Source organism: Poecilia mexicana, unplaced genomic scaffold (genome assembly GCF_051168715.1).
Source record: "Poecilia mexicana isolate PSO_F unplaced genomic scaffold, ASM5116871v1 scaffold_21, whole genome shotgun sequence".
NCBI lineage: Eukaryota > Metazoa > Chordata > Actinopteri > Cyprinodontiformes > Poeciliidae > Poecilia > Poecilia mexicana.
Window position 1 is genome coordinate 1,416,896 of NW_028263390.1, and position 17,009 is coordinate 1,433,904.

Here is a 17,009-nt window from a genome sequence, read left to right on the forward strand (position 1 = left end):
AAAAGGTAGAAAAAACAGTTCTTGAAAGAAACCTCTGTCTGTGAGAGCTCTTATTAGTGCAGTCATTTCAACACATCCCTGTAGTTCTTTTTTTCTAATTGCTTTTATTTGCTCAATTGTTTGTTCCAGTCTGCTTCTAGTGGCAGGTGGCACAGTGCTGAAGATCTGTGACTTTGGAACAGCCTGTGATATCCAGACCCACATGACCAACAACAAAGGAAGTGCAGCATGGATGGCCCCAGAGGTATTTGAAGGCAAGTAGAAGTGGCATTCCTGCTACCCTCCTGGTTTTATTGGAACAGAATGCGTCCTGATACGTTTCTTTTTATTTATTTCTGGACATTCTCTCTGAATTGCCACAAACCTGTTCAAGCATTTCTTTGTTTTCCTTCTTGCAGTTCACTTTGCGCAGGCACTTTTCACTTTAATTGCATCTTGGTGCTGCCAGCATGGATACATTAATCGTTGATTCATCCTCAGCCGTTGTACACTCTGCTTTATTGATGGTAGTCACTAGAGGAAGGCAAAAAGATGGATGGTTTGATACTTGTGCCTTTATTTCCCTGGGGACACTACAGTGTAGAATTTGTGTTCTCATTCAGCCAGCAGCCTAATGTATCAGTAAATGATGAGACGTGTTCTTGGCGAGAGGGTCAGGAGAAAAGCTGAAATAACATCTAGTCATTACCTTGTTTTTGGAGGCGAGATACATGACTCAAATGCAATTAAACAACTTTCTACTGGCCTCTCCATGAACTCTTCACAACTAATTTGCATCGGTGTAAAGAGCAATCAAAACACACCAGCACAGCAAGTTTAAAATAGGTGTGTGATGTGCACATTTATTCTTCAACAGAGGCCTTGTAATTAAGCAACACAGGAGCTGTTCATCAGTAAAAATTGCTTGCATATTTTCATCCTTCTCCCTTCTGAAAGCAACGAGGAAATAAAAACTGCTCTTCTGCTGCTCTGTTTTCTCGGGCACATCTTTCTCTCTCATCTTAAATTTTCCACAGAGAATTGATTTTATAAGTCATCAGTATGAGAGTTTGAGTTTTCTCTGTCTGAAAATGTGCTCAGTGTTTTTGTGGCTCCCTCTGTATTTGCAGGCAGCAATTATAGCGAGAAGTGTGATGTTTTCAGCTGGGGCATCATTCTCTGGGAAGTGATCACTCGCAGGAAGCCCTTTGATGAAATTGGTGGACCAGCTTTTCGCATTATGTGGGCTGTTCACAACGGTGAGTCACACTGTGTTTTTAAATGTTGTGTGTCTGTGTGTGGGATCCAGAGGCCACAGTCCAGCTGTCGGCCACTGAGAGGCCTCAGATGTGCATGTGCCTTAAGGCTCCCATCCACTGACACATGCAGCACCACCTGCAGTTTATTGTCCTGCACACAATGACTAAAGGAAACATGTATAAAAGAGTGTGCAGCGTTTGAAAGTTTGCTGTTGGGAGAAATTCTGAAACTTACAGAACAGAAAAAAATGTTGATGTATAAAATGGTGTGTAGGCGTACACCTGAGAGACACACTAGCTGACAAGAAAATCATAAGTATATGGGTTCGATCGGGTTTAATTGTGCCATGTGTGGTATCCAGCCACACAGCAAGAGCTACAGACCACACACGAACCGATTTCTCTCAGTGACATTCAGATTTCAGACAGAAAATCCCATAAAAACCCACTATATCAGACGTGAATTTAAAGTAAACAAACGCAGCAGAATGAATAGCCTCATCATTATAACCCATTTATGTCATGTTAACGATGAACAGCTGAAAAGTTACCGGATTTATCAACTGCAGTAGCAATTTTGCTCCAACTCCTCTCCTTGTCATTTCTGTGGATATTCCCATCACGAAATGTTGAATGTTGAACGTTAATGTTGTTGCCACATATCATCTTCGATGTCCGCTGGACTTCAGCTGTTTGGGATTCCCCTCCGTGCTTTCCCCTCAGAAAGCACAGAGGGGAATCTGCGCTTTCTGATTGGCTACCTGTCACATTCAACAGGCTGCATCCTCGCTCCCAGTCGGGGAAAACCCTACACGCTGCAGTGATAAACTGGCCAAGACAATCCAACATGTTGAATATGCCTGATTTAGATGGGAGCGGCCACGAGGCTCTACTGACTGGACCCAATCAGTCGTAACACACAATACAGGATGATCGGTTATGATTATCGCAAGCTTCAATCTTAGAACGCTGCATGTACAGATTTGTATGTAATCTGTATATACAAATGTATGTACAGATTACCTTGTATGTATGTACATACATTTGTACATACATACAAATGTATGTACAGATTACATACATTTGATTACATACATGACAGGAAAATTGGGGCAAAAAAATCGTGTAGTGTGAACTGGGCTTAAGAGAGAAGTGAACTATTGCATCAAGTAGTCGAATATGCTCATCTTCTCTATCTAATTATAATCGAAGGGCAACATAGTTTTTAGAATACAGAATACAGACTTCACAATCTGTACTCTTTTGGTTGAATGTAGTTTTTATTTCCACTTTGGTTTTATGCTGTGTTTAGTTTTTATTCAAGTGCGTTTTTTGTAAATGGAGACTGAGAGTCCATTTTATTTTTATTTTTGGTTGTTTTATTTTGTTTACCAGTTCCAGTGTTTAGTGTTCTTTTGAAAATAAAGTTGTTGTTGTTTTTTTTTTTGGCAGGATGTGCTTGCATTATTATGTCATCATAGACATAATATACGAATAGACGTCTCTCGGACCGCTCTCGCCAATTGTCGCTGACGAGATTTAGGGCGGTCATCTTGGAGCGGTCCACCACTCCACTCAGAGTTATGTGTTTAGCAGGCACAATGATGTATCGGCGCATTTAATCGATCATAACATGCTTTTTTGTTACTGGAAACCTTATTCAAACATCTATCAAAGCTACATTTATAAACAATTGTATTTTTTAAGTATGTTTTAATACATAGTTCATCATATTTAAATATGCTTAGTGGCTATAACAATAGAATAGGAATGGAATATTCTGATATTGATGTATGATGAGCATATTACAAAGCACACACCCGTTCATAATTTATTTAATAAATTATGAACGGTAATATCAATACATATTTATATAACTATACAAACACAAATAAATAATGATTAATAATGACGCAAATAAATGTCTGTCTTTAAAGATATCTCCCTCTTCTTCCCCACATCATGTCTTTAGGAAGCCTTCAAAACACAAACGGAAGATTTGGGATGTATCTTACTTTGACAGAGTGAAATAATTACATATAAATAATAGTCTTTACCACCTGTGTAAACTTTGCTGGTCAATGTTATTACACATATTATAAGCTTTATAATATATGTTACATTGTTTCATTTCTAATGTAGGGTCTTGTGTCAGATAATCTAAGTCAATGTTAGAGAATAATTTTTTTAAATATATTTATGGAATCTCAGTTAGCCTTCATAGTGGGGCTGAACCCCGGTATTACACCAAGCACTAACGCTAATATTAGCTGGTATCTCGCCGATGGACATAAATACAGTAAAGTAATATTCTAATCACAAAATAGACACAATAATATGTCCATCTTATTTGTGAAATTTTGTTTGTGGAGCCCTCGCATCAATAATCCGTCGACCCGAACAACAATATCCCTCAGTGCTGAGGCATCTTCTGCTGTTTTGGTTGAGCAAAGTAGGAGGGACGACCGCTCCAAGATGGCCGCCGTATTTCCTGCGCTGGAGCAGCCAATGCGGGGTCTACTCTTATATTATGTCTATGTATGTCATTACCATTACATCAGTTTAAAATGGATTTCGAACAATATTATCGTTTATCGCAATAATATTTGAGACAATTAATCACCCAGCAAAATTTTTTATTGTGACAAGCCTACGTACACGTTGCCTTCATGAATCCAGATTTGTTGTGAATTGGGCGCAGCTGCACATGTCATTTCTCCACACCTAAATGCATATGCAATTTGGTAAATACACAGAAATTTTCCACTATTGGTTTGAATAACCATGACAACGATCTCTGTTTGAATCTGTTTTCAATTACAACTAATAATAATAGATTTTATTTAAACGGTGCCTTTCAGAACACCTTTTAAATTTATTTATTTTATTACTATACAGAAAATAAAATGAAAATCAAATTGTGTGTTTTTCACATTTTATAAATCATAAAATAATTGTATTGTGTAAAACGTTAACTTCATTTGTTACAAAAATGTTGAACTCATTTTAGAAGCTCCTTCTCAGTGCATCGCTGGTCAACAACATTGTTAAAGGGTTAATAGAGGAGCCATATTGTGCTGGTTTCCTGAAGGCGGAGCTTCAGAAAGAGCAAGAGGTTTTAAAAAGACACAGCCTGGAGCTTAAGGTGTTAAATTAGGAAGTAAAATTTATTTTAAAAAAAGTTTACGTTGCTGCTGCACATTTTCATGGCAGATTAAAAGTTTGTTTGGATTACCACACACCGTTATGCTTTGTTTATTTTTGTATAGGCCAAAGTGTTTGTAAAATGTTGCACTGCACATTATTTTTGCATACACAATAGGACTTTTGAGAATATCTCCAATATTTTTTATTACTGAATTTGTATCTGTGGATCTTTAATAACTCATTCTGAAGTTTAAGGATGTAAATAATTTTCTATCTTTCAAGATTTTTTTTTTTTAACCTAATATTTTTGTATTTAGGTACAAGACCACCACTCATCAAGAATTTGCCTAAACCCATTGAGAGCCTGATGACACGCTGCTGGTCTAAAGACCCCTCTCAGCGGCCTTCCATGGAAGAAATAGTCAAGATTATGACTCATCTAATGAAGGTAGTATGCCATCTCCTATTGCTCACACCATCTGCACTTTTTTATTGATGTACAGATGGTGTACAGAAGTGGGAAAATTCATATCAAGTAGCTTCCTGTTCTAATGTTCCTCATTAAAAATTAAAGAAAGAAACCTGCAGTGTTTCAGCTTAGTTGGCTGAACTGCTGTGGTCTGATGCAAGAGAGGGAAAAAAGTATTTAGTCAGCCACTGATTATGCAAGTTCTCCTTAAAACTTGGAAAGACGAGAGGTCTGTAATTTTTATAATTGCTAATTTTAATCACTTCAACTACGAGAGACAAAATGAAAAAAAAATTCAGCAAAGTTTCAGTTTGTTCACTCACACAATTTAATAAATTCCATGATGAGCTTACAACACACTGTTTTACCAGATAATACAGATCACAGATCATAATTGCACAATTACCGTATTTTCCGCACTATAAAGCGCACCTAAAAACCTTCAATTTCCTCAAAAGCCGACAGTGCGCCTTATAATCCGGTGCGCCTTATATATGGACCAATATTGAGCCACAACAGGTCTAGCAACCACGGTAAGCAGCCGCTGACTTCATTTTCTCCCGTAGAAGAAGAAGCGCATGGTGCATGCTGGGATAGTTGTCAGAACACTGGTTTGCAATCTATTAATAAAGTTTGACTGACCTATCTACCTACCGACCGTCTAGAATCAGGTCGTCTGCAGGTCATTTAGCACCACGTTCTCCACGAACATGCTGTGCGCGAACAGAGAAGGGTGACCATCGTCCGACCACGCCCAGGCCCTGTCGCGGTCTCCTCGCCGACCGGAGTCGGACTGTTTTGTTGACATTCCCTTTAGTGCAGTAGTGGATGCATAACGTAACTCCAGCCTCTACTGTAGCGTCTATTCTATGCGCCTTATAATGCGGTGCGCCTTATATATGAAAAAAGTTTTAAAATAGGCCATTCATTGAAGGTGCGCCTTATAATCCGGTGCACCTTATAGTGCGGAAAATACGGTGGTAACACTTTATTTGAAGGGGGTTGAATAAGACTGACATGACACTGTCATAAACACCTGTCATGAACATGAATAAGCCTTCATGAATATTTATGACTGTTGTCATAAAGCGTCATTCGGTAAATTATGACACTTTTAATACAAAGTTGACATTATTCAAAATGTCTTTGTTATGACAACTTGACATTAACCAAGAAATCATTACTGATATAAATTTGTTATAAAAGTATTAATGATTGCACTTTAAAAATTAGGTAACTTTATGTTATTAAAGGTAAAGTTTAAACAGTAATGATTTCTTGGTTAATGTCAAGTTGTCATAACAAAGACATTTTGAATAATGTCAACTTTGTATTAAAAGTGTCATAATTTACCGAATGACACTTTATGACAACAGTCATAAATATTCATGAAGGCTTTTTCATGTTCATGACAGGTGTTATGTCATGTTTATGACAGTGTCATGTCAGTCTTATTCACCCCCCCATTTCAAATAAAGTGTTACCGTTTTTTTTTAATGCTTATTTGTGCATTTCATGGATTAAAACTAAATTCAGGCTGTTTATTTGCAATTCCTCTCAGTACTTCCCAGGATCAGATGAACCTCTTCAGTATCCATACCAGTATTCAGATGAGGCACAGAGCAACTCTGCAAACAGTACAGGTAACGAAGAATCTTTTCAATTTTCTACGACTGTGTCTGTTCTGGCTTCATTATGTATTTAGCTTCATCTTCTACAGATAATACATTCTGCAGTGCCATTTGAGATTAAAGGAACATTGTGTTTTTTCCTTTGATATCTAAACAATTTTTCATCTCAACACCTTTATTTGCTATGCTTTGTTATAGGCTGACTTTTTAACTCTGTATTTTTATTTTGACAGAAATTATTTTTTAAGCTCAGTAAACATTCTGTTAAATCAGAGGGATGTAAAAGTAATCAAAGGAGATATATATAATTTAAAATCTTGTATACCTTCTTGTTTATTGGATCTTAGTTTTATATATGGACTATACTGGGACCAGCACAAGCAACAGAAGTGATGTAAACATGGAACACAGTGATTCTCAAGGAAGCAACGACACTATCAAGATCACTCCTCAGTTTGCACCTCATTTCAAACCGAAGGTAAGGCCAATATTATTGTTGGGTTCTGGTTAGGCCTGTCATGATAACAAATTTTGCTGGGCGATTAATTGTCCCAGAAATTATTGGTAATATTGTTGTTTTCAGGGTTTCCCCCAGAAAACTTGCTAAGCCCGGTGGTTGGGGCGCCGAGGCAGTCCACCAGCGGTCCACCGTGTTTTTGTATTAAAAGATGTTAAGTAGACAGGAAATGTAAAAATATTACTGGGTAATTATATGTTACGGGAAAACATCGCCAGTGAAACGATATTTAAACCCACAATTGGTCTTAAAAACATCAAATAAAAAAAAAAACAATTAAAATGAATATTAATTATTTGCACTGTTTAATCCAAATTAAGTCAGTATCTCCATAAAACCGCTCAGCTTATAAGGGGCCACATAAATACTAATATTTTATTGAGATTTCAGCATACATAAAATAAAAGATTTTAAATTAACATTTAAATATAATATTTTAAGGACTTGGCAAGTTTACTTTGTAAAAGTTCAAAGAACAATTGTCATAATTGGATTGTTTTGTTACCACAGCTCCAATCTGATGGTATAAGTTTAATCTTGGAGTTTGAGCTCTGTTTGTTCACAAATACAAATTAGTAAACTGCAATTATAATTTACTGCTTATTAGGTTGGCCAGTTAAACTACTTCCCCTCTCCCAGATTAAATCTTACATAGAAGCTGTTACAGGTGCTGATGTTTTTAGCAACAAAAGGGGCCCCTAAGATAAATTCTGCTCAAGCCCTCATACAGTCTTGGACCGGCCCTGCAAGATGAGTTAAATCCACTGTCTATAGAGATGTGCAACAAATGGGAGATTTAATTTACTACTGCTAATGTGGCTTTGGTAACTCTTCCATTTCATGTTTGTTGAGTTTTTAATAAGCGCCACAGAAACTGTTTTGGTTGCTTGAGTTTAAGGGACAAGAGTTTCAGATCTCTGCGCGGCTGTGTGCATTAGCTCTGGTTGACTAAGTGGACAAATGGTTTGATGCATTGTGTAACCGGAAAAATAATGCTAGAAAAAATAATAAAAAAATATAAAACCAGCATGATGCATGACTACGAGGTGAGCGCAAAAGCTCGTCACCGGTCTGACCCTGCATAATGAGGTTAACGCTGGTTCATTAACCACTAATGCACCGGCCAACCAGAACCACATACATAATCTTTACTCTGAAGACAGAGCCACACGCTGGGCAGCGTGTTGAGATGTAAACGCCTCTTTGTTCACAAAGATAAATCATTCTCACCACTCGCTCAACACACCTCTGAAAGCATGACTGCAAGTTATTCCTGCAGTTCACATACAACTGCGCAACCAGATCTAACGCAGTGGGGTTTAAACTCTTCCCTTGACGTAGAGTTCTGTAAAGAAACTTAATTCCTCACCGGTGGTTGAAGTAAATATCCACACAGGTCAGCCTGTGTCCAGTTTAAGTGAAAGGAGGCACCCGCGATCTGCGCTGAGGTAAACTTAAGAGATCAAACAGGGGTAGAGCACGAGGCAATGAGCAGAGGCGCCAGCAGTGTGATTGGTCCGCTCTCCCGGCTTTAAAGGCATCAACTATAACCTTTCTTCTATAAACCTATCTTTTAGATAGCGATTCACTTGGAAGTGAAACGCTCAGAGTAACAGAGATGATTGCAATCTGGCTTTGGAAAACAAGCAATGCTTAGTCTGGCGTGGGGGCTAGTAAAGCATGGCCTGCTGTCAGGCTTGTAATACATTGGGGGAAACCCTGTGTTTTGAGACCATTGTTAACTAATATAACAATAAGGTTTGCAGGAAGTTGCTGCAGAAATGCTGAAGATGCTTTTTTTTTTTTGGCTCTAGTGGCCTTTATTTGATAGTTAATTGACAGGAAAGCAGGTAATGAGAGAAGGGGGAAAAGGTCGCCAAGGCCGGGAATCGAACCTGCAACAGCTGCGTCGAGGACTAAGGCCTCTATATGTGGGTTGTGCTTAACCCCTGCGCCACCACAGCACACCCAAGATGCTGCAGATTCTATAAGTCTGTTGCTGAAAGCATCATCTTTTCTACCGTCATCTTTGGAGCAGCAGCATAAGAACCAGGGAGCTAAAAGAAGAGGCTCTGTTCTTAAAACAGTGACGGAACATGGATCAGAGGTGGAACATGGTCCGTGTGGAGTGTAATTTAGTGGTTGCTCGGATCACGTTCTGTGATAATGCTTCTTGTCTAGCTGCAGTACATCAGGATGCTACTGAAGGAACTCCTCTCTGCAGTCGCAGTCTAGCATGATTTTAAAGATGGTCCTTCAGCTGTGACTTGGTTGGCATACATTTTGTCTCCCATCTCCTGTTGGAGAACTCTGGAAGCAATGTTCTCCATTGAGTTTGGTTTACTCTCTCTAAGGTTCACAGAGTTCCTGGCTTACAGGGCAGTGTACCTGAGCTTCAATCTCCTCATACCTTTCTACTGCCCAGGTCACTTGGTTTGTGTACAGTTGGTTTATAAGGTGGTTTCCTCCTGTGAGATGTAAAGGTTGTGATCTGAGACTCTACAGCAGTGCTTCTCAATTCCAGTCCTCAGGCCCCCCTGCTCTGCATGTTTTAGATGTGCCTGTATTTCACAACAGCTGATCTAAATGATTGCATTACCTCTTCTGCAGGCATCAAGTGCTGCAGAAGCTTGTTAATCACCCATAGATTCAATCCAGGTGTGTGGCAGTAGGGAAATATCTAAAACATGCAGGGCGGGGGGGCCTGAGGACCGGAATTGAGAAGCACTACTCTACAGGGATACAATTACCAGGTAAAGGTCAAGGCTCTTTGGTTTTGGCTTCAGTCTGGCTTTTAGGAGCTCACTTCACAAAAGACCTGACTATGGAACTTAAACGCCTTTCCCACCTCTCTTTGTCTTTGGTTTATGCAAGTAATACAGTTTAATATCCTGATGGGTTTCCTTTTAATAATTGTTTTGGAAGGAAATTATTGTTATCACCAATATCTCTTTTTCTTTCTTTATTTAGGGAGACCCACTGAGAACTTTACCCTTGTCCAGAGGGGGCAGTGTTGAGAGCCTGCCAGCAAGAACACAGTGCTTTGCATCCTCCGACAGCAAACGAATGAGTGCTGACCTGTCTGAGTTGGAGCCTACAATGCAGATTACACCTGCAGGTACAAGCAGACATCACACTGCACAAAAATATGCAGGGAGTATGAATTATTAAGAGATATTTACAGTTTTTATTGTTTGAGATGACTTTTAAGAGAGTTCTTTCCACAGACTGAAGTCATTTTCTCTTAATTTACCTGGATATTGTCACAACTCTGTAAGCTTCATATATCAATATGTTAAGTTTGTTTTAAAGCTTAAAGGCTTGCAAGAAACAGTGGTCAGTCATGTTTTCCTCTACAGGCTGAGAAATAAAGCAGACACACCACTGCTTTCATTTATGCTTCAGCGTTTGCTGTATTTTCTAGGCTTTGATGCTGCTTTAACAAACTGTTTCTGTAATGTTCTCCACAATGTCAAGCATTGCAGATGAGCGCCTGCTGATGTTGTGCTCAGAAGTGTTGCACAGCACTGCTCCTGGAATGAGCAGGGTGCATGTTTTTCTTACAAGTTCATTCTCTGCTCTGCATGTACATGACCCATATTAGCAGTCATGTTGTGAGCCCAAAGTCTGTCTCAGTCTGCATGCTTGTTGTGTACGCAGCTGTATGTGTGTATGTGTGTTTTTGCAGCACGCAGCCAGTATAAGCCAGGCCATCGCAAAACTGCATCATTCGGGACCATTCTGGATGTCCCCAAGATCGTCGTCACAGGTATCACTGGATCCCTGGGCTTCCTGGTGACTGGATAGAGCTTGCTTGACTGAGCCTGTGGGTTGCTGTCAGCTTACATGGTTCTCTCATTTGTGTCAGTTTATACTTGATTATCACCACTAAATTTCCTGGCTGTTTAGTTTTCTGATTTCCGGTTGTGTTTGTGCTGGCGCGGGGAAACCACACGTTGTCTCTCTCCTCATTGCTTTCTGATTTACTTTTTAGTTGACAAAACCAGAACATGAGTTACTATTAAACTTTCTCATCTGAGTTTGCAATTTCTAAAATCAGTTTTTAGTGGACTGTGACTTTTAATAATTCACTGGAAAATCAGTGAGAACATCACTACAAGGCAAGTGTGCAGATGAGTCAATTTTGCTAACTCATGGCTCTGTGTTCTGTTGTCTTCCTGTCTTGACTGCAATAAATCATGGGCACAAAGAGTAAATCGGCTCACCAGTTCTTTGGGCTTTGTCCTTGACTTTCATGCATAAAGGACTAAGAGAAAGCATGACTCTTTCTTCCTCTTTTTCTCTATTTAAATCCATTAACTTTGCAAAAGTCATTTTGATTAATTTCCTTTGCTTTGAGGGTCAGAGCTATTATTACCAGCAGAGATATGAATATGTAGGAATGGGGACAGCTCTGGGTGTCAGAAATGGCTTCCGTTCACAGCTCATATGAGAGACACTGAATTTGGCCAGATAAAAGGTTAAGAAAGTCATTGTGTCTTTAGTGTCACTTTTAGACTTTTTATAATATAACAATTATGAACTTAATACCAAGAAGAAGTCTCCACTAATTTTGATACTTGAATCTATTTTTGATAATGATATAAAAATAATAAAAAAAGAACATAACAGTTTTTTTAGCTGATCTTTGTGATGCAGTCCAACTTCATCTGGTAAAGGGATATCAAAATCATTGCTTTAGATCAGATATGAACTATCAAAATGCATTCTGATAGCAATATCCAATATTAACATTGCTGTTATGGCCAATAAGATGTATCAATTTCATATACCGGTGCATTTATATTCGTCATGATCTCATAGCCAGCCCGCATCTCTTTCCAAAACACACACACAAACACTAATCGTTTTTCCACTCTTATTTTCTGGTAACTGTTTCTTAGATAGCTGAATCCTACCTTGAAGGATTCATAAGATTTTCAAATCTGACATAGAAGGTCTACCTTATAATAAAACTATATAGAAAAGATTCTAAAAGTGAAGTTTAATTTGAAAAATGTACATTTGCATCCCACAGCACAAAGGGACATTATTTTGAACATCTTTTAGCACCTATGAGCCATTTGTGCATCATAGCTATTCAAAGAGGTTCAAGAATTCAAGTGCCAGTAACATCTAAACTTATTTAACTCATAGTTTTACCTAGATCAGGGTTAAACTTTGAGTACATGAACTTGTTAAAATGTCAACATTGTAAATGTTTAGTTTAGCAAAAAGAAATTCAGAAGTCTGCTCTGACGCGTTTTGTGTTGTGTGCTGTGTCCTTGTTTACATGTGTCCTCATGTTTCATGCTGAAGTGTTTCATAGAGCATAATATCAGCCAGAGTTAGATGAACCCTTACATCTGGTGTAGAATAAAATACCTGCAGAATCTGGTTATTATATAAGCTTGCAACAACAACACATTATGTCATCTTCTATGCAGATGTACCTTTAAATTTGGAACTATGATTCAGATGTGAACAATGAATACAAATTGATTTCTTTTAATCTTGTGATTAGAAGAATCCCAAAGCCCTGTTTCTGTTATTTTGTCAGATTTTTCAGAGAATAGCTGAAAATGTACTTAATTGTGGTCTATTGAGATATATATTGTTATTGTGACATGAAATTGTCCATATTGTAATATGTGATTTTTTTTCCCCCCATATTGGCCAGCACTAGATGGAAGATGTGTTGAATGCATGAAGAAAATGTGCAAAAAGTCAAGGAAGCCGCTGAAGTCTGTCAGTAAAAAGCATCTCTGCTGCTCAGCATATCAATATTAGCAGTTTAAATCGATGACTTGTAAAAAAAAAAAAAAAAAAAAAAAAATGTGTGCGTGCGTGCAGTAGATTTGTCCTTGACAATATGTATTGCACATATTGGTATGAGTGGTAAAAGCAGAGAGACTTTTACATAAAATGTAATGTTACAGCACATTAGTGGGTTATAATTCAAATTAAAAAATACTTTATTGATCCAAAAGAGAAATTAAATTTTGTTGTAACTCATTAGTTCAAAGTCTTCAAAGAGTTAATGCAGAGAGTGATGGCTGTTGGCAGGAAAGATCTCCTGTAGCGGTCTGTATTACAGTAAATCTGAAGAAGCCTCTCAACTTGTGTCCTATGGAAAATCTTTGTAATCTGACATGAATTTCATATTAATAAAAATACAGTATATTTGCGAGGACAACTGTTGACGTTTTAATACTTTTTACATGCTGCATATCTTCTGTGGCTGGTTAAAACATGGTATCAATCTGATATTTATTCATAAATGAATAAATATCAGACACCAGCAGTACCTTTCAGTTCTGTTCAGCCATGTTGGCCAAACATTTGTTCATTTGCCTTTAATTCAGCCCAGGCTGCCAGTGCACACTCATTAATAGAAGCTGTTGTGGATTAAAGTGATTACTGGAGAAAACATTTTAGTCTGCCTTCAGACTGGGATTCATCTTCCAGCAGGACAGTGAGGCTAAACATGCAATCAGACTTGCATATATAAGTAAGTCTGATTACTTACTTATATTGATCCAGATTTAGTTCTGGATCAAAGTCCAGAAGTAAATCTAATCTAAAATCTTTGGCAAAACAGTGACTGGCCACAGACACTCACCAGTATCTGAGTGTGCAGGTTTCCAAGATTCAGTTGTTAAAATAGCTAAAATGGCACCGAAATACTGTAATTGCACTAAAACATGATTCTTTTGAGATAAATATGCATGCCACACTTCTCAGATTTGAATTTACAAGAAACAGCTGAAACCATATTTTCTTTGCCTATCTCATTACAACCATATTCTGCTTTTTGTTGATTTTTCACGTCAAAGCAAAGAAAGATCTTGAGGTTTGTGGTTGTATCATATTTGGAAGCTTGACCAACACAGATGTATGAATACTTTTGGAATGCACCTGTATGCGTGTGCTGGACTGGAAGCAATGAAAGCTCTCTTCACAAACCTCCAACTCTATAGTATATTTTGGGAGGCCTGAACATAAACCAATGAATTAGTCCCATGTGGAGCAACAGCAGGGAATGCAGCTCCCACCACAGCTTCCTGATCCTCTCAGGGTCTCATTCTGTCCCTTGTTTTTGCTTGCCTTGTCCTCTTGTCCACAGCCACCTGCGAGGCTCAAAGACGCCGGTCTGTCCAGGATCTGCCAGCTATTGGCACAGAGTCCAGTCAGGTAAGGCAGTAGTAGCATCATCTGGAATTGATATTTCTAATTTCAATACAGATTGTTGATGTGTTGTGTGATATTAACTTGCCAAGAGGCAGATATTGGAATTCATTGTGATATTTGTAATCCTGCTTTGAAATCTAGTCAAGTTTTTTTTTCACAAATGACAGTGAGAAAATTTGTCAGGATCGTAGAGTCAGTGATGTGGTGCTCAATCATGTATTATACATCTGTCTATGAGGGTCACTACCGTTTCATCAGACCAGCAAATCAATCTGAGTTTGATTTGTTGCGACCAGAATAATTTGTACATGAGAAATGTTGAGCTCATCCACAAAGATGTTCACACCTTTGTTGGCAATACTTCACAAGAAAGTAGAAAAGGATCAACTTTTGTTGCTGTTGTCATGGGAAGATTTTTCTTTCACTGTTGTTTATCACAGTCCACGTATCAAGTCCAGAACACACTGATGTGAGTTAGGGAAACCTCCTGGGAGAGAGGCTTTTAGGTCAAAATGGGTAGCTTTATATTGCATTAATGTTGAAATGTTGACAGTTCTAGTGTTTTTTTTAATGCGTGATGAACTGCATGTTTTAGTTCATTTTTACCTCAGGCAGTCTGTGTGTGTGTGTGAGGGTTCTCTGTTTACTGTGTGTTTTTCCTGTTTCAGGGGAGCAGGAGCAGCAGCCGCTCCTCCAGTCCCAGTGTGAGGCCACCTGACAAGTCGAACAGCAGAAGCTACTTCCCCCATGATGACCCCACAGGTGATCCCACACTTGGAACTAGGGCTGCACAATAAATTTCATATCCCGGTCTGAAGAAACGGGTGGTGGAGCGCATCGTACATGGCTGGTAGATGAGTTTCTGAGTGTGACCAGTGAAGGTGTCGTAAATATCCCGTATTGCTTCCCCCCGTGTTCGTCCCCCGGTCTAACGGTCCGTCGGTCCGCTGGTCTATTTCCTCCCCTCCTCCCCATCTTACGTTCGTTCATTCGCCCTCTCCTCCCACTCCAGGCGGCATTTCCCGTATTTTCAAACCCAAAGCGTGACAGGTTAGGTGGCAAGGTGAGTTTAATTAATCTATTAAACTCACTGAAGATGAATACATAAACTAAAAGCTGGATTGTAGACATTTTTATAAGCATATTTATGAGCCTGCCTCTTTGTTATTCAATTCAATATAATTTCAGATTTTTCTATAACTTTTCTTCTGGTTAACTTAGAACGTGAGCTATTATTGTTACAGGTTAGTTTTCTAAACTACAAAAAAGCAACTGTTAGGGATGCTCAAATATGAAAAATTGGACTGATATTGATATCTGATAGTAACACCGGTATTATGCCAGATTTACCAATATTTCATTTTATAATTTTTTTTATCCGATTACTCGATTAATCGTAAGAATAATCGATAGATTACTCGATTACTAAAATATTCGTTTACAACAGCCCTACTTGGAACACAAACATCATCTGGACATCAGCTTGTCTTACCTAAGATTTCTAATGAAAACCTCTGCATGACATTACTTGTGCACTGTTGCTCCTGTTCACTACCTTGTACATTTTCTTCACACATTTTATATTGATACTAAAGGTAATAAGTTTAGACCCCAGCACCATCTTCCACATGATTGTTGAGTTCAGTACATGGCCTTTGGAGAAATTTAAACAATATCTTGGATGGCTTTCTTTCAGTTGTGGTCCTCTTTATGCAACTCTTTTATAAAAGAGTTAGAGTTGTAGTGTGCACACTTATTAATTGATTAATTAGTTAATGCTTGTCCTAACAACAAATTTTATCATTTGAGCTGTGCAATTCTCTCCTTGCCTAGCCAGTCAGTTGAGGTGTTGCTCGGCAGAACATGCCTCCATGTCATACTCTACACATGAGCTGATTGGTTGGACAGATCTCTGGGAGATGTTGTTGTAGAACAGGGGTGGACAAATCCAGGCCTCAAGAGCCGCAGTCCTGAAACCGTTATATGTGTCTTTGCTTCAACACACCTGAGTCAAAGAATGAGGTCATTAGCAGGACACTGGAGAACTTGACTGCACTTTGGAGGTGATTCAACTATTTGATTGAAATATGTTGAACCAGGGAGACATGTATGAGTTGCAGGAGGACCGGCCCTCCAGAACCTGGATTCTACCACTGTGGTATGACCTAGCTCTGCTGAGCTCTCTGGTCTGCATGATGCTGGATGTTCTCCAACTACCGTCTGAGACCTTCAAGGAACACATGTGCTTCCAGCACTGTACAGAGATTAATCACACACAGGTCACTCCATTTCCTTATTCAGTGACTTCTGAAAGCCATTGGAGACATTCTGGACTTTGTCTTTGCGAATCACCGTTTATATTTGTACTTGTAAAACTTCTAAAAAACATATTTCGGGTTCACTCCACTTTACAATTAGGGCTATAGTGATACAATAATCTCACGATACGATACACGATATTCTGCCCATGATATGCAGGGGCGGATCTAGCAAAATATTTATGGGGTGGCAAGAGGGGGGCAGGGATTTTTTTCAGGGGTGGCAGCATCGATCATATGCCATTATCTATCGATCGATCGATCGATACCTACCTACCTACCTACCTACCTACCCACCCACCCACCCACCCATCCATCCATCTATCTATCTAATGATAATATGTCTCACTCTCACATTTGGCTTACACAGACCTAACATTAGACTTAATTTACTTGATTTACGTGTTGGAAAATATTGTTTTTAACTTGCATTGTTTCAAAATGAGCTTCATGTAGCACTGAGGATTAAATATAATTTCTTAATATAGTATAGTTAAT

The 17,009-nt window shown here is 38.7% G+C and overlaps 1 protein-coding gene across 2 annotated transcripts in view; it reads left to right on the forward strand.

Annotated features, from left to right (window-relative positions):
* Positions 1–17,009, forward strand: part of map3k7 (mitogen-activated protein kinase kinase kinase 7) — a 49,675-nt gene that overhangs the window by 11,626 nt on the left and 21,040 nt on the right. The window contains exons 7-15 of one of the 2 annotated variants that reach the window (XM_088002114.1): positions 130–258; positions 1,114–1,238; positions 4,703–4,833; positions 6,416–6,497; positions 6,833–6,963; positions 9,973–10,120; positions 10,691–10,771; positions 14,129–14,196; positions 14,862–14,955. In XM_088002114.1, the coding sequence (XP_087858240.1) occupies positions 130–258; positions 1,114–1,238; positions 4,703–4,833; positions 6,416–6,497; positions 6,833–6,963; positions 9,973–10,120; positions 10,691–10,771; positions 14,129–14,196; positions 14,862–14,955 (989 nt within the window). The remainder of the gene's footprint in view (positions 1–129; positions 259–1,113; positions 1,239–4,702; positions 4,834–6,415; positions 6,498–6,832; positions 6,964–9,972; positions 10,121–10,690; positions 10,772–14,128; positions 14,197–14,861; positions 14,956–17,009) is intronic. The other variant, XM_088002116.1, reaches the window with a different exon arrangement.